General features: G+C 38.2%; 1 protein-coding gene across 1 annotated transcript in view; it reads right to left on the minus strand.

Moving 5' to 3' along the window:
- Nucleotides 1-1,192: 1,192 nt before the first annotated feature.
- MTPN (myotrophin) overlaps nucleotides 1,193-14,691 on the minus strand; it is a 63,348-nt gene continuing 49,849 nt past the window's right edge. The window contains exon 4 of the mRNA XM_060108490.1: nucleotides 1,193-3,816. Within this exon, the coding sequence (XP_059964473.1) occupies nucleotides 3,730-3,816 (87 nt within the window). The 3' untranslated portion in view covers nucleotides 1,193-3,729. The remainder of the gene's footprint in view (nucleotides 3,817-14,691) is intronic.

Consider the following 14,691-nt stretch of genomic DNA (forward strand, 5'->3'; position numbering starts at 1 on the left):
CTTTTTCTCTTAATTGTCTCGTACAAATTTGTGTGCATCAGAATCACCTGGAGGCCTTATTACACCAAGGATTGCTGGGCCTGGCCCAGGCTGGGCATTTCTATCAAGTTCCCTGGTCATGGTTGCTCGTCTAGAGACCACATTTTGAGAATCACTGGTCTTAACAGGAAGAGGAAAAAAAAATCTTAACAGTCTGATATACCGTGCTACGTGAAAGTTCTGCATTAGCTTAAATGAGCATATGAAAGGATTAAAGAGGTTTACTGTGACCCTGTTTTCTTTAACACCTATTAAGATCCTGACACTCTAGCATTTCCTAGCTACAGCTTGCTCCTAGTAACTACTCAACATTTATTACAGGCAAACAATTTGTATCAGGGAACTGCGAGAAGAGCAAAACTTCTAGATGAGATAAGTAATATAGTTTATTTCTATTGAATCTTTCCTATGTCCTATTTTCTTTCCACTTATTTTTTTCCAGAAGTGGGACAGAGGGGGAAAATTCAGATTAATTAAAAGTTTGAGTCAAAGCACTGATACAGTGGTAGAGAAGACTGGAGGAGGAAGGCGATAGTAACGGAGTGAGGGAAACGCTGACACGTTGGCTGTAGCACAATTCAAGTTTATTCCATTTGTTCTTGCAACACAAAACTTCAACACAATATTATTTAGCATTCTGATGTACATGAACTAGGATAATATGAGAAACCCAATTGTGTCAAACGCATTACATTGTGGAAAAAATGAACTCAAATATATCAAAATGCACAAAGCACTAGTCTTCCTCCATTACTGCTTAGAAAGATATGATTGTTTCTCCATTTACAAAATAGAATCAGGACAATTTAAATTTTTAAAAATTTGCATGCAAAACACTGCAGTTACTTATGCAGGAGGGCACTCTCACCAGCTTCTATACACAATCGAGTATACAGTATTGCATGGAAGAAAACAGCAGCTCAGTTGAAGATTTAGGAAAAAAAAATCAAATAAGTACATATAGATTTGAAATCCATTATTTGGGGAAAAGAAATCAATGAATGAAGGGCCTACTTGCTGGCAGCTTCCACTCACTGCACCCACCTACCTCTCCTTCATGCCCCACTGGGTTTAGAAGGTGAGCTGTGAACTACTGCATCGATTCTGGTGCCATAGCTCAACTGTAAGTCTACAGATACCAGTCTGAAGCTGCAAGGGGGAATCTGTTAGTATACTAATGTAGACAGGTAAACCACCTGTTTTCACTTGATACAGTGCATACAATATGACTGACTTAATACAAAACTACAGAACATGCAAGGTTTTTTCTGAGATGTTAAATATTACTTCAGTGGAGAACAAAACTTACTTAACCTTTTACTAATGCATGTAGTACCAAAAAGCAGACAAGGTTTTAGCTTCCTTTAGTCAAAATATGAACATTGTGTTGTGAATTTCTCTGCCAAGTGGTTCAGAAGTACATTATAAATAACCTAGTTAAAAAAAAGAAACTAAACCATCTTGGTCAGTCTATTCTGTTTATCTGTTATTTTCTCAAGCAACTGCTTCATAATTATGGGGTTTACAAAATGGCTGAGAAAGAAGAGGGAAGGCAAAGTAGCCTCTACTGCATTACAAGGAACATGAGGATAAACTGTACAAAGAATCACATGGTCTCTAGACCAGGTGACTGTGAAAGCAGACCAGGTTTAGGAATGACAGGACAATGCACTCTCTGCAGCAGCCAACTACAAAAAACACTTGGAGAGTAAAGGTAAAACTGCGTAGAGTAAAATCCAAGCCTTTTAAACAGCAGTATGCCAAGAAGTGGAAACAAAGATATCAAAACAGCTTGTCACTACGCTGACAGTTACAGTCTGATAGAGTGCCCTCCATCTTCAGTGAGGATAGCTCTGTGTTTCAGTTCAGTGATGTTATGAAGTACTGATTACTGACTTTTAATCCAACTCTAATAGGCTGCATTAGGATAGCAGAATTAGCCAAATGTATCAAAGTATTTAAACCAGCATTTTGTGATTGTTTTCTTGGATGCAGGAAAATTACAGGGTTAGGCTAGTTTTAAGTGAAAAAGCCACAGGATTAAAAAAAGGGTTCATGGGGAAAAATACACACACACAAACCCACACACCAACCAACCAATCAGCAAGTGGTCAATAAGACTTGTTGGCCAGGCTGACTGTTCTTGGTACTAGTTTAACCCTGCTGCAGAATGCTACATTGCCTTTAAAAACATCATTAATTCTTTGTTATCCACAATCTGAATACAAGTCCCTCACCCACCCTCCCCCGTTTTAAAAATTTGAGGTACATTCAATTATTGCATGACATGGCTAAGGAAAAACCCTTATATTTTTAGTAAGCTTATATGGATGGCAAGTCAAAGGAATCTTAATATTTTATATGCAGGACAGCAAATTTAAGGGTATATGTTTTAATTAGCTGTACTGCTCATGAAATAAACATTAGAAAATGTGTCTAAATATTTTCTGCAGGTCCTAAGAACACCATTTTAGGGCACTGTATTTTAAGAACACAATACAATTTGAAGTTCTCACATTTTATGCAATGCATAATATAGAAAGAAAAAAATATATATTATGCAGGTGGGTTGGCATACATTCAGCAGAAGCCTATCAACACCTCAGGGAAACTTGGTAACACGCATATTTTTAAGGGATGGGGTTAAATTTGTCCAAACAGTAAATCTCACCCCAGTGATAGCTTTGGTGCAATAAGTAATCAGCATCCAAGATGGGTCTGAGAGAGGCATTCCAAAGAATGTTCCTTGATTCTCCAAACATAACTGAGGCCAATCCATTCAAATAGCAAATGAAGAAAATCCATAGGTACTAAGACAACTGTTCTCTCTTTATGATACTAACAGGCTTATGGCTATGATTCTATTTTTAAATCCCCTTTTACTACCAGCAGGAGTTTGAAAGTGTTTTCAATGTTCTATAAATGTCTGAATCTAGAGGAAAAAAAATATGCATACTGGAATGATTTCTCCTTTAGACTTCCAAAATTTTGAGATTTTATAAATAAAACTAGTCAGTTTTATCTAAAGGTACATGAAATCCATGAGAAGGGGGAGAGGAAATCCAAAGCTCAGCCGCCAGCAGCTTAGGAGTGTGTCCCTCCTCGCCTTAACTGAGCTTTCACAAAAAGCTGGAAGTCACCGAGGGAAGATTTGGTCACCAACCACAGGCAGCGCTCTTAACTATGCCGGGAGATCCCCACTAGAGTGAATCTTAAGGCAGAAGGCTAGAGCTAATTGCTTATCTCAGCACCCTAAGTTACGTCACAGCAGCCAGTACTGCTCGCACAGATGGGGCTACCAAATGTATAGTTGGCCTTGGTATAGTCAGACCCTCAACGCAATCTAATTAATAAATTAGCTAGGGAGCTGAAAAGGTCAAACGTTAATGGTATATTTTGTCTTTGCTCTCCCATGGGTATAAGCTGTGTTTTTTTTTTTTTTTTTACTGGAAATGGAAAAGAGGCTGACCTGATCAGGAATCCTAGTAAAAGCCTGATCTTGTTTTTCTCCTCTCCTCCCAATCATTGTTTTTTTCTGGTAGTCTGATTTGTTACGAATTTCTCTCTCCCCTCACCCCTCTAAAAGTATTTTAGCTGAAGAAGCTGGCAGATAGAGAGTGACAGACAGACAGGCAGCAGTGTGAGGCCACAGGAGAGTCATTCTTCCAGAGCTGTTAGCCCATCCGTCCATCACTGAAGAAGGGCTTTGATTGCCTGGTTGTCAGTGGCTTCAAAGGCAGTCAGTCCATCTGGACCTTTCACAGTCTTATCAGCACCCTGGAAAAGAGGAAAGAGCCTTTATCATTAAACGAGGCCCACAACCAAGAGAAGAGAATGAAAGCCAGGTAGCTTGGCAAAGGCAAAACTCCTTTACTACCGGAGTCCATTCTATTGAAGGAAAAGCCCCGAACAGATGGCAAGGTTAGCGATTAAGCTGTAAAAACACCAGATTATTTTTCAGGCACTAGAAATGTAAACTAGAAACACAACTTGCCAATAACGTAGGCAATGACTGACTTTTATTTATACTATCATATATTTACTCAATTAAGCTTTAAAAAAAGAAGATCCCTATGTAGTATAAAACAGGGAGGGTTGGGAAGGAAATCACTTTTGCTAAAGAAGAAAGTATTACTGCGACAAAATTATCTTTTTTTCTTCTTTGCAACATGTTTTGGAGAGTGCATAAGTAATACACACATATTTGTAAAATCTAGAACTTACAAACCTTTTATTTTAGACAAATTCCTAAAGAACACGTACAATATTGGTCATTATACTTACAAAAACTTAGCAGTAAATGGCTGGGATGTGGGCTAGTAAAGGAGGCTCCCTGCTGTACTCTAGGGAAATTCTCTCCAGCTTGCTCTCAATGCTTCATGCAGAGAGTGCTGTCATGGAACATTTTACTTGCAACATGGCACTTTAGTTTCGAGAATGTGTACGCATACCTTTGTGTCTATTGTTTTTATCTGTTTTCCCTTATTAGAGTAAAAACTCAATGGGAGTAGAAATCTTGTTCATATTATCTACTATTGTGTCCCCAGTATCTAAAAAAGTACCTAGTGCATGGTGGGTGAATTTGCTCCCAAACCAAGTCTGGACCTCTCTAACTTCCACAGACAGCAACACTCCACCCTGGAAGGGTTCTCTGTGAGCTCCAGCCCAACCTGTATTTATTCACCAAATAACCTCTTGTGTCCTGTCCTCCTCCCACTGCCAAGTCTCACTCATTCGTCTGTTCCTGAGGCCAACGGAATTGTCTAAGCTTGGCGTACATGGTCCTGTAGAGACAAACTCTAGTCAAATTCACCAGTCTCTTTTCCCATTAATCTTTCAATACTCTAATCCTCTGTAATGTCACCATTCCTCAATGTACCAGGTGCCATGACTTTACACTTGCCAAACTATGGAATGCCTTACCTCCTTTCTGCTGGCAAATCCATTCACTCATTCAACAAATATTTACTGAATGTTTGATGCATAGACACTGTGTGTAAGGGGCTGGAGAATCAAAGAAAAACAAGATAGAGCCTGCCAGTTTGGCTGGTGTGAGAGACAGACAAATCAACCAGTATGACACAGTGGGATGAGAACAATAGCGTAATGCACAGTGATGAGTGGTCTGTAAACCATAATGGGATGTGGTTAGGAGAGTGTAAGCAAGTCCTTCTGGATGAGGTAATGCTTGAGCTGAGCCTTGAGTAAGTACAAGTTGATTAGGTAAACCAGGAAGGAGATGACAGACATTCTATCAAGTGTTAAATTATCACAAAGTCCTCCTCAATATGACCACAAAAGTCTGTTTTCTCTTTTTCTAATTGAATTTAACTGCATTATGGAACACATGGAACTTACAGTTAAGTGAGAGAGAAATCTGTGAGTGAGAACTTCAGTGTGGTGAGTACTCCAACATAGGTTAAGTGACAATAATTGGGACCATTGTATCCAAAACAATTTTAAAATTTATTTTTTATTGAATTACAATGTTGTGTTAATTACTGCTGTACAGCAAAAGTGACTCAGCTATATATATATACAGTATATATTCTTTTTCATATTCTTTTCCATTACGGTTTATCACAGGATATTGAATATAGTTCCCTGTGCTATACAGTAGGACCTTGTTGTTTACCCATTCTATACATAGTAGTTTACATCTGCTAATCCCACATTCCCACTCCTACCCTCTCCCACTGCCCCTGCCCCCACCCCTGCCCCAGGGCAACCACCAGTCTATTCTCTATGTCCCTGATTCTGTTTCATAGATAGGTTCATTTGTATCATATTTTAGATTCCACATATAAATCGTATGGTATTTGTCCTTCTCTATCATACTAAGTGAAGTAAGTCAGAAAATCTCTAGGTCCATCCATGTTGCTGCAAATGGCATTATTGCGTTCTTTTTTATGGCCGAGTAGTACTTCATTGTATATAGGTACATCTTTATTCATTCATCTGTTGATGGACATTTAGGTTGTTTCCATGTCTTGGCTCTTGTGAACAGGGCTGCTATGAGCATAGGGGTGCATGTAGTTTTTGAATTATAGTTTTGTCTGGATATATGCCCAGGAGTGGGACTGCTGGATCATATGGTAATTCTATTTTTAGCAAAACAAATTATTTCTTATTCAATATTGATAACTGTTTTTATGACTAGCATTGTAAACTGTAATTCTGCATTAACAAAAAGTTAAATATCATAGTGAATATCTGTTGCTTTTTAGCTGCCAGACTTCCCTTCTTTTGATAACAGCACCCTAATCTACTTCTGGGGAATCATTTGTCCCCATTGTGTGGACTCCTAGAACTGTAACTTAAGGTGCCATGTACTTTCCTTGCCAGGCATCAAAGCAGGACACTCGCTTCTGGATTTTGAATCTTGATCAGCGAGAACAAAAGAAAGACAACAAGAAGTCAGAGCTCATTTATTTCTGTGTTCTCACCCAGAAGAGACAGTTGAGAAGTTCCTGCTATCTAGAGTCTTACAGCTACCATAGCTCTGGCCTCTTCTGAGCCTGGTCCTCCAGCTTTCCTATTGATTCTATGACTAGTCCAACATCTTCAAAAACTCCTTTCTACTTGTTAGAGTCAACTTCTGCTATTTGCAACCCCCAAAATCTGATAAAAGTATTAAACATTTTATATAAATCATTTTTTTCTAATTGTAATATAAACTAATCACAGAACTCAGAATACACACCAAAAAACTCCCTGTAAAACTCATAATTCTATAAGCCAAATACAACTAATGTTAACATTTTAGTGTTTCTATCTATATTCTCTTGTTCTAGATATGTATGTGTATGTATCTCTTTTAAAAATAAATGAGTAACCATAAGAGAAATAGAGTGACTCTGTATCAGATAAAATAAACTTTAAGAGAAAGAAATATTACTAGAGACAAAGAGGGACATTTCATAGTAATAAAAGGCTTAATATTCAAAATTTAAAAATAAAGCCAAGAAAAGAATTCCATTGATAACAGCATCAAAAAGAATAAAATGTTAGGAATAAATTTAATGAACTCAAACCAGTTCTTCTAAAAAAGATAAACCAATTTTGTCAACATGGAAAAGGATATTAAAAGGAAATGATTTTTTGATACTTGATGCAGTTATTGCAGAACTTAAGTATATCTGGCCTCACCCCTTTCCTGAGGAAACCATTTTCAGTAGTTATTAGTTCTAGTGATTATTTCCATGGCTCTAAGTATTATACTCATGCCACTATTTGAGTTATTAACTTCAGAGATTACCTTCTGACTCCCTGCTGCATGGATGCTGCTCTAGCAGGGAGCACGTCCCTTCCCCACATCCTCCCAATGTCTTATACTTCAAATAGCAGTTTGTTTCTTTGTAAATTTTTTTGTATTTAAAACCTGTTTCTTGTTCCATCAATTTTGACAGTATCTTATTCCTCTACTTTATAAGATACTTTCTCTACCTTTCCATTACTCCCTCTACCTCTTAAAATGCCAGCTTTTCTATTTTATCAAGATTAACTTTTATATTCGGTTCTATAAAAACTGTTGTTTATTGGTTGATTTTTCCCCCTATAGTCACCATACTGTACATTATACCCCCAGGACTTACTTATCTTATAAATGGAAGTTTCTACCTTTTGACCACCTTTACCCATTCCTCGCCCCCCATCTGTTTTCTGTTACCTGTGAATTTTGAGACTCTTCATATAAGTGAGATAATACAGTATTTGTCTTTCTCTGATTTATCTCACTTAGCATAATGCCCTCAAGGTCATCCATGTTGTTGCAAATGGCAGGATTTTCTTTTTTTATTGGCTGAATAATAATCCATTGCATTATGTGTGCATATATGTGTGTGTATATACACACCCACACCCCACCCCATTTTCTTTATCCATGCATCTGTTGATAGACACTTAGGTTATTTTCCTGTCTTGGCTACAGTAAATAATGCTGCAATGAACACAAGGTGTAGATATCTTCTTGAGTTAGGATTTTTGTTTCCTTCAGATAAACCCCCAGAAGTAAAATTGCCGGATCACATGGCAGTCCTATTTTTAATTTCTTGAGGAACCTCCATACTGTCTTCCACAGAGACTGCACCAATTTACATCCCCGCCAACAGTGCACAAGGGTTCCCTTTATTCCACATCCTTGCCAACACTTACTATTTCTTATATCTTTGATAGCAGCCATTCTAATAGGTAAGAGGTGACAATTCATTGTGGTTTTGATTTGTATTTTGCCTGATGATTAGTGATGTTGAGGAAACTTTTTATGTATCTGTTGGCCATCTGTATATCTTCTTTGTATAAATAAATGTCTATTCAGATCCTCTGCCCATTTTAAAATCAGATTTTTTGTTTCTACTGAGTTTTTTTTTTCTATTGAGTTATATGAATTCATTTTATATTTTGGGTATTATCCCCTTATCAGATACATGATTTGCAAATATTTTTCTCCCACTCTATAGGCAGCCTTTTCATTTTGTTGATGGTTTCCTTTGCCTTTAGTGTCAAATTCAAAAACTCATCACCAAGACGAATGTCAAAGAGCTTACTATCTATGTTTTTTTCTAGGAGTTCCATGGTTTCAGGTCTTATTTTAAAGTCTTTAATTCATTTTGAGTCGATTTTTGTGTATGGTGTAAGATAGTGGTCCAGTTTCATTCTTTTGCATGTGCCTGTCCACTTTTCTCAACACTATTTCCCTATTATATATTCTTGGCTGCTTTGTGGTAAATTAATTGACTGTGTGTGTGTGTGTGGAGGGGGGGTTTATTTCTGGATTCTCTATTCTGTTCCATTGATCTATGTACATGTTTTCATGTCAATACTATACTGTTTTGATTCCTACATATTTGTAGTATCATTTGGAATCAGGAAATGTGATGCTGCTAGCTTTGTTCTCTTTTCTCAGGATTCCTTTGGCTATTCAGGATCTGCTGTGGTTCCATAAAAATTTTAGCATTGTTTAATCTAGTTCTGTGAAAAATGCCATTGGAATTTTGACGGAAGCTGCATTAAAGCTTGCTTTGGGCAGTGTGGACATTTTAGCAATATTAATGTTGCCAATCCATGAGCACAGAATATCTTTCCATTTATTAGTGTCTTCTTTAATATATTTCATCAATGTCGTACAGTTGTCAGCATAAGAGTCTTTTGCCTCCTTGGTTAAATTTCTTTCTAGGTATTTTATTCTTTTTGATGCAATTTTAAGTAGAATTTAAAAAAATTCTCTTCTAATTTGTTATTAGTATATAGAAATACAACTGATTTTTGTATATTGATTTTGTATCCTGCAAGTTTACTGAATTAGTTGAACAGTTGTAACAGTTTTTTAGTGGAGTCTTGAGGGTTTTCTATACGGAGTATCCTGTCATCTGCCAACAGAGAACACTTTACTTCTTCCCTTCCAACTTGGATGCCTTTTATTTCTTTTCTTGCCTAACTAACAGCTCTGGCTAGGGACTTCCAGTACTATGTTAAATAAGTGGTGAAAGTGGGCAACCTCATCTTGTTCATTATGTTAGAGGAAAAAATTTCAGTTTTTCACTGTTGATCATGATGTACAGCTTGTGGGCATAATATGGCCTTCATGATGCTGAGGCATGTTACCTCTATATCCACTTTGTTGAGTGTCCTTATTATGAATGAACATTAAATTATGTCAAATGCTTTTTCTGCATCTACTGAGATGATCATATGATTTTTATCCTTCATTTTGTTATTGTGGTGTTCACACTGATTGATCTGCAGATGCTGAATCATCCTTGTGTCCCCAGAATAAATCCCAGTTGATTATGGAGTATGATCCTTTTAATGTATTGCTGAATTTGATTTGCTAACATTTTGTTGAGGACTTTTGCATCTATATTCATCAGGGATATTGGTCTGCAATTTTCTTGTGGCATCCTTGTCTGGTTTTGGTATAGGGGTAATGCTGGCCTTGTAAAATGAGTTTGGAAGTGGTCCCATCTGTACTGATGTTTTGGGGAAGACTTTGAGAAGGAATGGTATTAATTCTTCATTAAATGTTTGGTAGAACTCACCAGTAAAGCGATCTGGTCCTGGATATTGATAGACTTTTACAGTTAAACTATATAAACAATGCTTAAATTACTTCTGGGTAAACACTGCTCACTGTGGCACCTAGCAGACAACTATGATCAGTTTTATTTCTATTGTTCCAATATCAAAACCCTGTGCAACTCTCCCAAGTGACAGAATCGGGAGATCCACACCCAAGTTTTCCCCAGTCCTGTTCATTCATTTACAAACAACAACTTTTGACCCTATTTGTTATGGTTTGGCTAAACTGCTATAACAAAGAGAGGCTAAGACACAATGTATTAAACTAAGTTAATTTATTTCTCTCTCATAAAACAGTCTACTGCTAAATGTGCTCACCTCCACATGTGCTTCCAGCCTGCTGGATGTGGGGGTGAAAGTCCCCAGCAAGTGGCTTCACATTTTAGGTGATGATCTAGAAGTGGCACACATCATTTGCGCACATCCCATCAGCCCAAACTTAGACACAAAGTCAAACTGAGATACAAGGACTAGCTAGGCTGTGATGTATGCACCCAGTTAAAACCTGGGGTTCCCCTTCTAAAAGAAAGAGTAAAAAATGGACACGGAAGGCAATTTATAGCCTAATCTATGCTGTCATGAAAATGCTTTAGAATATTATCTCCAAGTTCTGTCTGTCTAGCCTGCCTCTCCTTCCTGCACCCACTACTTCCACTCCACCCTCCTCCCCTTTACTTTCTCTCTGCTTTGTTTAAATGCTGGATTCTCCATGGTTCTGGTCTTTGGCACCCTTCACCACTTGCTCAATATGCTTTTTGCCTGATCTTATCCATGTTACGATTTAAGTTCCAACCTTTATACTCATTTTGAACATCTACCCTGATCTTTAAACCCATATTTATATAAACATATATACATGCCACTGAGACTTATCTACTTTCAGTCCCAGAAATACCGCAAACTCTATGATTCCTAAAGTGAACCCATGATCTTTTCCTACAAACTTGTTTCTTTTTCTGGAGTATTCACTATCATGGTAAGAACCACCTTCCAGGGCCTCCCTGGTGGCGCAGTGGTTAAGAGTCCGCCTGCCGATGCAGGGGATACGGGTTCGCGCCCCGGTCTGGGAGGATCCCATATGCCGCGGAGCGGCTGGGCCCGTGAGCCATGGCCGCTGGGCCTGCGCATCCGGAGCCTGTGCTCCGCAACGGGAGAGGCCACAACAGTGAGAGGCCCACATACCGCAAAAAGAAAAAAAAAAAAGAACCACCTTCCAGGAACTGTGGAGACACTATGCAGTTCTTCTTGTTTACTTCACATGTTATCAGTGACCAAATCTTCAGACCATAATGTTCCTCACATTTTCCACCTGTCCTTGCTACCACAACTTTCTTAGTTCAAGATTTTCATATGAAAATTCTAATGCAAGCTAGCCTCATCCACTAGAAGGCAGAGAGCAGAAGCAAGAAGAACTACAATTCTGCAGCCTGTAGAACGAAAACCACATTAACAGGAAGACAGACAAAATGAAAAGGCAGAGGACTATGTACCAGATGAAGGAACAAGATAAAACCCCAGAAAAGCAACTAAAAGAAGTGGAGATAGATAGGCAACCTTCCAGAAAAAGAATTCAGAATAATGGTAGTGAATATGATCCAGGACCTTGGAAAAAGAATAGAGGCAAAGACTGAGAAGATGCAAGAAATGTTTAACAAAGACCTAGAAGAATTAAAGAACAAACACCTAGAAGAACTAAAGAACAAACAAACAGAGATGAACAATACAATAACTGAAATGAAAAATACACTATAAGGAATCAATAGCAGAATAACTGAGGCAGAAGAACAGGTAAGTGACCTGGAAGACAGAATGGTGGAATTCACTTCAACAGAACAGAATAAAGAAAAAAGAGTGAAAAGAAGCGAAGACAGTCTAAGAGACCTCTGGGACAACATTAAATGCACCAACATTTGCATTATAGGGGTCCCAGAAGGAGAAGAAAGAGAGGAAGGACCAGAGAAAATAGCTGAAGAGATTATAGTTGAAAACTTCCCTAACATGGGAAAGGAAATAGCCACCCAAGTCCAGGAAGCACAGAGTCCCAGTCAGGATAAACCCAAGGAGAAACACACTGACACACAGAGTAATCAAATTGACGAAAATTAAAGACAAAGAAAAATTATTAAAAGCAACAAGGGGAAAATGACAAATAACATACAAGGGAACTCCCATAAGGTTAACAGCTGATTTCTCAGCAGAAACTCTACAAGCCAGAAGGGAATGGCAAGATATATTTAAAGTGATGAAAGGGAAGAACCTACAACCAAGATTAATCTACCCAGCAAGGATCTCATTCAGATTCGATGGAGAAATCAAAACCTTTACAGACAAGCAAAAGCTAAGAGAATTCAGCACCACCAAACCAGCTCTACAACAAATGCTAAAGGAACTTCTCTAAGTGGGAAACACAAGAGAAGGACCTACAAAAACAAACCCAAAACAATTAAGAAAATGGTCATAGCAACATACATATCGATAATTACCTTAAACGTGAATGGATTAAATGCTCCAACCAAAAGACAGGCTCACTGAATGGATACAAAATCAAGACCCATATATATGCTGTCTACATGAGACCCACTTCAGACCTAGGGACACATACAGACTGAAAGTGAGGGGCTGGAAAAAGATATTCCATGCAAATGGAAATCAAAAGAAAGCTGGAGTAGCAATACTCATATCAGATAAAACAGACTTTAAAATAATGTTACAAAAGACAAGGAAGGACACTACATAATGATCAAGGGATCAATCCAAGAAGAAGCTATAACAATTATAAATATATATGCACCCAACATAGGAGCACCTCAATACGTAAGGCAAATGCTAACAGCTATAAAAGAGGAAATCGACAGTAACACAATCATAGTGGGGGACTTTAACACCTCGCTTACACCAATGGACAGATCATCCAAACAGAAAATTAATAAGGAAACACAAGCTTTAAATAACACAATAGACCAGATTTAATTGATATTTATAGGACATTCCATTAGAAAACAGCAGATTACACTTTCTTCTCAAGTGCACATGGAACATTCTCTAGAATAGATCACATCTTGGGTCACAAATCAAGCCTCGGAAAATTTAAAAAATTGCAATCGTATCAAGCATCCTTTCTGACCACAATGCTATGAGACTGGAAAGCAATTACAGGGAAAAAAACCTGTAAAAAACACAAATACATGGAGGCTAAACGGTGTGCTACTAAAGAACCAAGAGATCACTGAAGAAATAAAAGAAGAAATAAAAAAAATACATAGAAACAAATGACAACAAAAACACAACGACCCAAAACCTCTGGGATGCAGCAAAAGCAGTTCTAAGAAGGAAGTTTATAGCTATACAATCCTACCTCAAGAAACAAGAAAAATCTCAAACAATCTAACGCTACACCTAAAGCAACTAGAGAAAGAAGAACAAAGAAAACCCAGTCGGTACAAGGAAAGAAATCATAAATATCAGAGCAGAAATAAATGAAATAGAAATGAAGAAAACAATAGCAAAAATCAGTAAAACTAAAAGCTGGTTCTTTGAAAGCTGGTTCTTTCTTGCCTGTGCAACCTTCTCACATTGCTGCTTCTGCGTGGAAAGGTACTCCAGTTCTCTATTAGATTCTTGGACACTAAGTTGCTAAGATTCAACTCAAGTGTCAACTGCTTTTTGAAGTTATATTTGTGGTACCTAAAGTTGTCATGACATCCTTATTTATAACACACTATGGCCCGTGACTCCCAGGACCACACGTGAACTCTTCTTCCTGTAGATCTCTGCTGGTACATGTAAACTCCTGTCACAGCAATCACAACGCTTTGTGCACTTGTTGTACGGTTTACTAAATATGGTGACGGCAGTAACCATGTTTATCGTCTCTCAAATCACAAGGCCTCGCACAGTGTCAATAACAGGCTATCAAATGATATTACAAAAATTACATGTGTTTTAAAATTGATAGAGACACGGACTGTACACATACAATAAAGGACTCGATCAGGGGCCTCCCTGGTGGCGCGGTGGTTGAGAGTCCGCCTGCCGAAGCAGGGGACACGGGTCCGTGCCCCGGTCCGGGAAGATCCCACATGCCACGGAGCGGCTGGGCCCGTGAGCCATGGCTGCTGAGCCTGCGCATCCGGAGCCTGTGCTTCGCAACGGGAGAGGCCACAACAGTGAGAGGCCCGCGTACCACAAAAAAAAAAAAAAAAAAAAAGGACTAGATCAGGACTAGGCTCACCTGCTTATAGTTACAGCATGATTCAGGTTGTGATAGTTTCCTGGAGGAGGAAAAGGTTGCTACAGCCAAGTTAAGTGGCCCAAGTAGAGAGACAGGCCATTTGTCATTCTAGGGAGTAAAAAGCTTTAAAGCCTCACCAGTAATTTCTTCATTTTCAGAAGTTACTGTTTTAGACAATCAAGTATTATTTGATAGTAAGTTGTAGAATATGGGGAATGTTTAAAAAAATTCATCATACTATCTCTGCCCTTGAATAGACTAGTTTACAATGTAGCTAGAAAGATAAGATATACTGGCATGAAACAAGAGTGCATCTTTATCTACTTCTTACTTCAGATAGCCCA

This window comes from Mesoplodon densirostris, chromosome 9 (assembly GCF_025265405.1).
Source record: "Mesoplodon densirostris isolate mMesDen1 chromosome 9, mMesDen1 primary haplotype, whole genome shotgun sequence".
NCBI lineage: Eukaryota > Metazoa > Chordata > Mammalia > Artiodactyla > Ziphiidae > Mesoplodon > Mesoplodon densirostris.